This window comes from Quercus suber, unplaced genomic scaffold (assembly GCF_002906115.3).
Source record: "Quercus suber isolate HL8 unplaced genomic scaffold, Cork oak 2.0 scaffold_297, whole genome shotgun sequence".
Classification (NCBI taxonomy): Eukaryota; Viridiplantae; Streptophyta; class Magnoliopsida; order Fagales; family Fagaceae; genus Quercus; species Quercus suber.
This window is the reverse complement of record NW_027069753.1, coordinates 221,762-232,074: the sequence shown is the minus strand read 5'-3', so window position 1 is coordinate 232,074 and position 10,313 is coordinate 221,762. Positions and strand designations below refer to the sequence as shown.

At 36.2% G+C, this 10,313-nt stretch overlaps 1 protein-coding gene across 1 annotated transcript; it reads left to right on the top strand.

Annotated features, from left to right (window-relative positions):
* The first annotated feature begins 5,795 nt into the window (after positions 1–5,795).
* LOC136071262 (G-type lectin S-receptor-like serine/threonine-protein kinase At1g11330) lies at positions 5,796–7,576 on the top strand. Its single transcript, XM_065782318.1, has 6 exons — positions 5,796–5,890; positions 5,964–6,124; positions 6,207–6,417; positions 6,576–6,813; positions 6,901–7,054; positions 7,148–7,576. Exons 1-6 carry the CDS (start codon positions 5,875–5,877, stop codon positions 7,454–7,456), a joined length of 1,089 nt encoding a protein of 362 aa, XP_065638390.1. The 5' UTR covers positions 5,796–5,874; the 3' UTR covers positions 7,457–7,576.
* Positions 7,577–10,313: the final 2,737 nt, after the last annotated feature.

Genomic DNA, 10,313 nt, shown 5'->3' with positions numbered 1-10,313 from the left:
GACAACCTTGGTTCCTTCTTAGGTTGTTTGGAAAATGGTCCATACTTTCTTAGCAGGTTCAATAGAGAATATCTTTTTGAATTTCTCATTTGTGACTGCACTGAATAGACCATTCAATGCTCTGCTTTTAAAGTTTTCCGCCTTGATCTTAGCATCAGCCCAGTCGACCAACGCTTCTGTAGGCTTAGTCCAGCCTAACTCCACAGCTTACCACACCTTTTCATCCAATGACTGCAAGAAAGCTCTCATGCGCACTTTCCAGTATGCGTAGTTAGTACCATCAAATAAATAAGGTATAACAAGAGACTATCCTCTATCCATAACAACAAGGGTCAATGGATCACACAGCAAAGATTAACACCTAATCAAAGTGTGCCTGCTCTGATACCACTTGATAGGCCAAAAAATGTATTGATCCCTTGTGATAAATTAACCAATTGATTTAGTCAAGTTAATTAATTAATTCAATTAACATGTAAAATACGTGGTAGCACAAACAAATCACCAATTAACTAATATGCAGCAGAAATTAAATTGACCCAATGATTTGTTTACGAATGAGGAAAACTGTAAGGTTGAATTTATTCAATCATTTTATTGACTTTATTTCGTGACAAATTTGCTTATAATTCAGCATTTAGAAACCTTGTATTTAAGTGGGAATCATGTAAGGGTAGTGTATGAGAGTGTGTAAAGAAAAGCTTAAGAGTATGCACTCAAGAAGAGCCTCACGACTAAATCTCGTGACTAGTGAGTCGCCAAAGGTAGCACACGTGTGAAGCATGCAGAGGAAGCTGAAGGGTCATGCCAGCTGTTACACTACAGAACAAAACCTCTAGTCTAATCAGGCAGTTAAGTCGCGACTTAAACTCACGACTCATTCCAGTCGCGAGCTCGAGTCGCCAAAATGCCTTGTTTGGTTGTAACTGACTCTTCGCATTCCTTATACACCCTACTATAAATACCCTTTTATCCACAAAATGTTAAGAGCTTCCAGAAAGAATTTTAAGAGAGAAACCCTAGAGAAAAACAAGATTGACTCATCCACAATCTTCATCTTTTAATTCTCCAAATTCCTCTACTCTCACCCTCTCCATTGATATATCCTTGAGAGGTACATTAGTCAAATCCTTATCTCACCATACTCATATCTGTGAGAAGGCTTTTTAGTGCTTGAGAAGCAGTTCAGAAGGGACCAATTCATTTTGGTTGATGCAATGGGCAATTGCGAGATCTGGTAAGCTAGAGAAGACAAAGTTCGGCGTAAACCTGTTAGAGCAAGAAGCTTGGAGGGCTTAGGTGTATTGGGTAGATTAGGTTTGGAGGATCTTCTGCTATTCATGTATACCAACTTTATTCTCTAATGGATTATTAACCGCTTGGAGGGCGGCGGAAAAGTTTTTCGCCTAGGACTTCGGTTTCCTCTTCAATAATACAGCGTTGTGTTGTCTTTGTGTTTGCATCTCTCTTCCCTTAATCTTTGCCTTTTAATTACTGCTGTAGTTGTGATTAATTTCGGTTTAGATTGTTTTACTTATTCTATTTTAACCTATTTTCATATGCCGCACATACATTGTTTGATTGTAAGCTTGTGTTGGTAATTTGTAAATTGGGGGTCTAAACGTTCATAGGTATTCAAAAACCTACACCGTAAAAACCCCACCAGGTGATTTTAAGGTCACCACTCTCGAGAATCCACTATTATCAAAACAAGTGGTTACAAGTAAAGGAATCTCAATACCTTATACCAACCTACAGTTGAACCTTTACCCCAATATCCAATTGGACTTGTTCTGTAGTGACAATCTCTCCTTTTCAATGCACGACTCCTAGTACATGACTAACCAATAGATATGCGGATCCCAATACGCAACTTGATCACCAACTTGAGAAAGATGTTGGCTGCAAAGTTCTTCAGTTCATCACATGATGAATATCACGGAGTTCCTTGGTCACAAAACCCTAAGGTGTACAAACACAGCAGCTTCTTCAAGATAAAAGATGAACTATGGCAAATTTTGTCTCCAATCACAATTTGCATGAACACATCTTTGTTTCACACTTGCGCAACTATGCAACCTTTGATGGCTCTTAAAATAATCTTTATATATGTTTAGGGTTGTGAGAAAAGAAAGCCTAAATACATACTCACAGATTGGAGTGAAATCAGCTCTGAAAAACTGAATTTCATAAACCTCGACAAATAGGGTATCTATCGAGCTAGCTGTCGTGCTTTAACACTTGCATGGCTTTAACACTTGAACTTGAGACCTTGTTTCTTGAAGTATTAAACACATCTTAGATCTACCCAATTACAAGTAAAGTGCGTTTTGTCAAAGGATTAGCCAATTCTAAATTGACATATTATTCTAACAGCAAATCACATATGTCCTAAAAGAATACATTAAATTAAAACTCATAAAATATTTATAAAAAAAAAAAAAAATTCTAACATTACAAAACCTTCTTAAAGCATAACAATACACAATTCAAGTAATAAGAAATACAAAACAATTCAAACATAGCAAAAGAACAATTAAAATATATAAACAATGTAAATATTAAAACATTAAAGTATAAATAAAATGATACAATATTAAAAATCATTAATTTAAAGTTAGAATGCTAAAAACACATGTATGTCTTATAAAAAAATTTAAAAAAAAAAAACTCCTATAAAATATATATTTTTAATTATTTATATATAATCTGGTTAGGTGTGGGGGGAAATGTTAACACCCATCCCCGTCCCATTTGTTATGCGGGGCGAGTAAAACCCGTCCATTAAGGTGAGGTGGGTACTCACGGGTGTGGGTTTATATTGTCATCCATAGTAACAAGCGAGGAAAGTATAAAGGGGAAATTACACTTTACTACCCTAAACAATATCCTAGATTACACTTGCATCCTAAACTTTTCAAATATATGTTTTGCATCCTAAAATATGACTCTTGTTATACTTTGCACCCCCATGTTAAGTTTGCCGTTAACTTGGATGGAAATCTTAAGTTTAGGGTGCAAAGTGTAATCAGGAGTATAGATTAGGGTGGTAAATGTAATTTCTTCTTTGCTTTTAAGAGATTAAGAAGAGGGGCAATTGGGTCTTTTCACATGATGTCATAATTTTCCATCCAAGTTAATGGCAAACTTAACGTCGATGAGCAAAGTGTAACAAGGGTCATAGTTTAGGGTGCAAAATATGCATTCAAAAATTTTTATGGTGCAAAGTGTAATATGAGGTATAATTTAGGGTGGTAAAGTGTAATTCTCCCAAGTATAAAACATAATTTGTTGGGGGGGGGGGAGGAGAAGAAGAAGAAGAAGAAGAAGTTATTCTCATGTTTTTTATGCACAGAGTGCTTGAAAGTTTAAGGGAAAGAGTTCGAACTACGATATTAGCAGCATATTGTAACTATCTTAAAAAAAAAAAATGTTTCTCAGTCTAAAACATGTAAAAAATATCTAACATATAAAAACGAAAGTGAAATAGCAAGGGAGATAAAATCTTTCTTTATTTTTGAAATCAAACACAAGGCACACATGGTTGGCCAGAAGATTCACACCAGCTAGCATGATTGGCTGCTGCAATATGTCTACTTTCTACCATTGTTGCCAATCATGCATCTTCACATTTACAGCCTTTTGTATCTGATACAAGTAGAATCCATCATATTGCACCGTCCAAATGCAATGGTCACCACCACAATCCTTTAACCAATGATCGTTAGCAACGAATACATCAAAACTAGCATTGAAGTTCTTGTACCAAAAAGAACAATAAAATTCTGTCGAGCCTAGTAAGTTGATGTGAAAAGAGAATTCCCATTGTTCATTAGGCTGAAGAGTTCTAATGCCCAAATCATTTTGTGCTGATTGACAATGATAGTTTAGAGTTTCGTTGCTGAGGTTGTCCACGATTCGTACATGTTTCTTTTTAAATGAATAAGAACTAATTAGGCCAGAGACTAAGAGAAGGACAAACACAAAATTATAAAACTGGGATATTATCTTTTGTTTCATCTTGCTAGTGCTCAGAAAAGATATTTGATTACACTTGAAATGCATTTCACTTCTACTTTTATAGCCCAAAATTATTGAATTGTACGTATACAAATTCAATGTGACTATTATGTGTGTTTCAATTTTCATTGGAAAAGGTATATAACATAAAAGTATCAATTAAAGAAGTGTTACTATCATATAAAATAATTAATTTAATTTAATTTAATTTGTCTAAAAAAATTAAATAAAGTGGGATTAAAAAAACATTTATTATAATTTTTCTACAAATAAAATTCACATTTTGGATAATTGTAAAAAAAAAAAAAATACAATAAATGTGACATGTACTCAAGTGATTGCTTGGATGAAGAACAAGTGTACGATGAAGATGGTTTAGAAGAATGCTATATAAATGAGAAAGGTCTCTAAAGAAGGGGGGGAGAAAGATTTAACTGTAACTCTAAGAATTGTAGTCACTGTTCAATCAATAATATACCTCTTCGGACATCAATATTTTTAGTTGTTAAGTGCGTTTTTATGTTAGCTCATCCCTGAATATCATAGTTAACAACTGCTAAATTCACAACTAGCCCAGCTCTTTCACCCACTCTCTATAAATTCATTATTTTGGGCTTGGGCTACAAATCCTAACCCTATAATTGGCGTCGTCTGTGGGGAGAGCTTGAGCAAGAGTGGAAGTAACGATTAATAATGGCGGAACCAGGGCAACAACCAGCAGAATCTAAAGCATCCCAACACGTTGATCCTTTTCTTAACTTGGAGCAGAGACATGATCATGAAGGTAGTGTACACACTACGCATACTGATCGAAGCCAGTCACATGGTGGAAGTCACGTGTCTCATGCAGAGAAAAACAAGAACATGCAACTAGAGATTGACAAGCTGAAAAGAGAGTTGCACCATGCAAAGAGAAGGCGAACATCTTCTTACTCTGAGGATGACTCTGACGATGAGCAGGATGTCTCTTATAGACGTAGGACCAGAGCATCAGTTAGTGAGTCTTTCTTTTATGAAGAAGAGCACTATCACGAGCACTAACCACCAAGTCCATCACATGGGGTATAGGGAATAATGCTATGAGCAAAGCTTTGAATCAAATCTCCAAATCACCTTTCATGCACAGGATCGAATAGGCAAAGCTTCCTCGCCATTTTCATCAACCAACATTCACTATCTACAACGGGAAGACAGACCCTGTAGAACATGTGAGCCACTTCAACCAGAGGATGGCAGTCCATTTTAAAGATGAAGCTTTGATGTGCAAAGTCTTCCCCTCCAGTCTTGGACCAGTTGCAATGAGATGGTTTGACAGCCTGAAAGCAGATTCCATTAACTCCTTTAGAGAGCTCACTCAAGCATTTGGTTCTTGTTTTGTTACCTGCTGAAGAGTGGCTAAGCCCTTAGCTTCTTTGTTATCTGATAGGTCACAATCTGAATGACCCCTTGTGATTAACCCTAATTAATTAATTTAGCCAAGTAATTAATTAATCAATTAATCATGCAATTTTATGGAAGCACAAACAAATCACCAATCAACTAAATATGCAGCGGAAAATAAATAACACGGTGATTTATTTACGAATGGGGAAAACCCTAATGGCAAAAACCCCACTGGGTGATTTTCAGGTCACCACTCCCGAAACTCCACTATTATCAAATCAAGCGGTTACAAGTAAAGGAATCCCAAGTACCTTACCAACCTACAGTTGAACCCTTACCCCAATACCCAATTTGGACTTTGATCTGTAGTGACGTCTCCACCTTTTGAGAAATTTGAAAGTTATCATCACACTTACAGTGATTATTGGAGCAATTGTCATTCCCAGCAGCACATACTTCTTATGGAGATGGATGACAAAAAAAAGAGGTAATATGCCTATCATTAGTAACGGGAACTAGAAATTGCTAGATGCATAACTTACTATTAGAATTTGCAACAGCAAGGAAAAATAAAAGCAAGGAGAGTTTACCATCTAAAAACCTGAATGACGTTAAACCCCACGAGCTACCAACTTATAGTCTAGAAGAATTGGCAACTGCAACAAACAACTTTCATGCAGTTAATATGCTTGGGCGCGGTGGCTTTGGTACAGTCTATAAGGTGATGGTTGCTCTAGTAGCCTTCATTAGTTCTTCTTCAAATCAAATAGATAAGTACTAATATTCGCTGCTTCTTTTGCCAGGGAAAGTTGCGTGATGGACAAGAAATAGCAGTGAAAAGACTATCTAGATCCTCTGTACAAGGGCTTGAAGAATTTATGAATGAGGTGTTTGTGATCTCTAAGCTGCAACATCGAAATCTTGTGAGACTTCTTGGCTGCTGCATTAAGGGAGAAGAGAAGATGTTGATCTATGAGTACCTGTCAAACAAAAGTTTGGACACAATTGTTTTTGGTTAGTACATTTAAATTCCCTTCCTTTTAGGCTCTTCAATAGAATAACTCTAAAATCTAGAAATCTGGTTTCTATATACTTAATGTGTTGAACCCTTGACCTCAATTTACAAATTTACTCTAACTCTTTGTTATTTCTTTTTGTCACCATTCATTTAGATCCACTCAACCAAAAACACCTTGATTGGAAAAAACGCTTCAACATTATTGAAGGAATTGGTAGAGGTCTGCTCTACCTTCATAGGGATTCTAGACTGAAGATTATTCATAGGGATCTAAAGGCAAATAATATCTTGTTAGATGAAGAGCTAAATCCAAAAATATCAGACTTTGGAATTGCTAGAATTTTCAGTGGCAGTGAAAATCAAGCCAATACTAAAAGGGTCATCGGGACATAGTAAGAGCTTTGTTGAAATTAAATTTTAAACAACATCACCAATATTTGTGCTTAAATGATGAGAAGTGTTTCATTGTTCAAACGCAGCGGATATATGTCTCCTGAATATGTAATGCAAGGCTTTTTCTCAGAGAAATCAGATGTTTTTAGCTTTGGTGTGTTGTTACTTGAGATTGTTAGTGGAAGAAGAACCAGTTGCTTTTATGATGATCAGCAGTACTACTTGAGCCTTGTAGGATTTGTAGGTCTATCTGACTCATTGTCCTTCCTTTTTCTTTAAAGCTCAGTTAATCAGTATATTCATTTTTTGTCTTTCACACTTGTCATCTTTCAGGCATGGAAATTGTGGAACGACGACAACATTATGGCTTTGGCAGACCCAACAATATGGGATCCTTACTTTCAAATGGAGATGTTGAGATGCATACATGTGGGACTGCTGTGTGTGCAAGAATTGGCAGGAGACAGGCCAACTGTGTCTACTATAATTTCAATGCTTAATAGTGAGATTCTGGATCTACCCACTCCAAAGCAACCTGCATTCACAGAAAGGCAGATTGCTTCAAGTAAAGAGCCTGCTCAACTGGGCCAGATAAAGTCCTCCAGTTGCAATGTCACTATTACAACGGTTTATGCTAGATAGGATGAAAGTGCTTGAGATAGCATTCCCTTTGTTTAGTATCTTTAAGCATGCAAACCGTACTCTCTTTTCAAAGTTCAAATATAACAAAGTTTGAATTCTACATATAACAATTCTATAAAATTTCAGAATTTCTTAATAAGTGTTCATATATTCTGCACCAAAAAAAAAAACTGAATATGATTTTCTAAATGGACAACGAAGACACAATGAAAGAGCACCATTAAAAGGTCATAATTGCAGAGTTAAAACTTTAAAAAGGTCATAATTGAAGAGTCACAACTTTCAATATACTGTTAAAATTGTTACTAGCTTTAGAATCCTCACTTAAGGCACTTTTTCCAGCATCGTTTTGCAGAATTTTGAAACCTCAATTCCAAATGCTAATCATGGTGCTGATCATACTGGGGGGGGTCTACTGATCATGAGTGTGGTTTGAAAAACTCTAGATGAAGATGATTGTAACACGTGACCAGAAAGAAAGCTAATAAAGGCCACTGATCAGAGGTGTATTTCGAGTCATGTAGGCTGAAGATAATAGATACGTGTGACAAGAAAGAAGTTGACAGGGAGAGGATATCATTTAGTTTTGTTGGGTTTTATGGAGCCTAGTTGTGTTTGATCTGGTTGACGACCTGAAGATAATGTTGAAGATAATGTTGCGTGGTTTTTAATAGGAGATTTTCTGAAGCTTAATCCATGGAGTGAGGCTTCAAGCCGTAGCACTCATGGAAAAAATTTTGGCCCATTTTATAGCCCATTATGAATCTTGTGTGCAGGATATAGAAAACATTGCTTTGGTTATTAAGGTTTTCTGGTTGTTATTTTTGAGAGAGTAAAAAACTATAGCCGCACTTTGTATTTTTTCCTAATAATAGTGAAATTCCTACAACTCTGTGGACGTAGGCAAATTGCCGAATATTTCTTGTCAATTCCTTACAAGTTTGGTTCATGATATTCAACCATGATAATTGAGGACAATTGATTAGAAGGAAAGCCAAAGAAAGATGCATATGTCTAGTGAATGTAGTCTAAATAACTAAGATCATCTTATCATGAAATATCACTTCAGAGAAAGACATACTACTGATACTAGGTTGTCAAGATGTTGGGAAAATTAAGGCAAAATAAAGGAATAAATGCATAAATAAATAACAAAGTAGGCTTACAAAAGGCGCAAAGTGGATGTTATCTTTAAGACTATTTGTCTCTACTCGATTGAGACTTGAACTTGGCTAGATTATAAACAAACAAATATGAATGAACAATTTATTGAGCCAAGCACAAACAGTTTATGAACAATTTAGTTCATTTTTAGCCTACCTGGTTGCAAGAAGCTAGTCAAAATACGAAGAGGATGACTTACCTGGGCCCTGGGGTGACAGAAAGGACAGAGTTGGATGCATTCGGACTTTCGGAGACTGAGACAGAAGCTGATCGTGGATTACTTGTATGTTTGGTTTACAAACTAAAGGTGGTGTTGAAGAGAAAGCCTTGATGGTATTGCTAATTGAAGCACCCGAAGATGCAAGTGGCACACTTACTAAAGTTACCACTGTTATAGAATTCTAAAGCGAGCACAACTTTTTCCTTTCAAGAGATTGTTCTTAGGCTTTCCAAATCGTGATTAATCTGTGTACTGTGTCACTATCTCTATTGCTTTTGATTTTATTGCATAAACTGTGGTGTGTATACATATATTCTGCTGGGTATATAATTTTTATTTTTCGTGATTAACTGTTAATTCATTTATTTCTGCATAGGGATCTATACTTAATTGTTTAGGATTTTTCAGATTCTATTCCTGCGTCTTATTCAATGTTAATTATAGTACTTTATTCCAATTGTCTCCTTAATTATTTCCCATCCCTAGTCGCCTAGTCCTTGGTTGAAATTCAACCTGTCCTTTTTGAACAAGGAAGAAACTATATAGACTAGGGAACAAAACCCTTTGATTTATAATTTTATATGACAAACTTATTTCATGGGATCAAGACTTTTGAAGTCTAGAGTAGCCTTTTTCTTAAAAACTACCAGCCAAAGTTGAACTTTTTTTTTTCCCGGATAAACAAAGCTGTAATTTGTTTGATGAGCAAGGCCTACCTGTTCTGCATTCTCGGACACAAGTAGGCCAGAGAACAAGTTATGGGACTTAAGACAAACTTGTTGTCTGTCCTTTGTTGCTTTTGTTTAAATTTGGGAGTTGCAATAGACACCATTAAATCTTCTCAATCCATCAAAGACCCCGAATACATAATATCCAATGGGAGTGCTTTCAGACTGGGGTTCTTCAGCCCTGTAAATTCCACCAATGGCTACCTAGGAATGTTGTATAATAACATCTCTGTATTCACTGTCATATGGGTAGCTAACAGACAGAAACCCCTCAAGGATTCTTCCGGGGTTCTTACTATATCTGAGGATGGCAATCTTGTGGTACTAAACGGACAGGAAGAGATTCTTTGGACATCGAATGTTTCAAATTCTGTAACCAATTCAAGTGCCACTATTTTGGATTCTTGAAACCTTGTATTACAAGTTGACACAACAGGAATCATATTATGGGAAAGTTTTCAACATCCATCTGATTCCTTCTTGCCAGGATGAAACTTAGTTCTAATTTAAGGAAAGATGAGAAAGTGCAGCGGACATCATGGAAAAGCCCTTCTGATCCATCCATTGGAAGCTTCTCTGCAGGCATTGATCCACTGAACATTCCTGAAGGTTTTGTTTGGAAAGACGATCGCCCATATTGGCGGACTGGTCCATGGAATGGTCAGGTCTTTATTGGAATACAAAACTGGAATCCTGTATATCATAATGGATTTAGTGTAATTCGATGACAACAAGGAACAGTTTA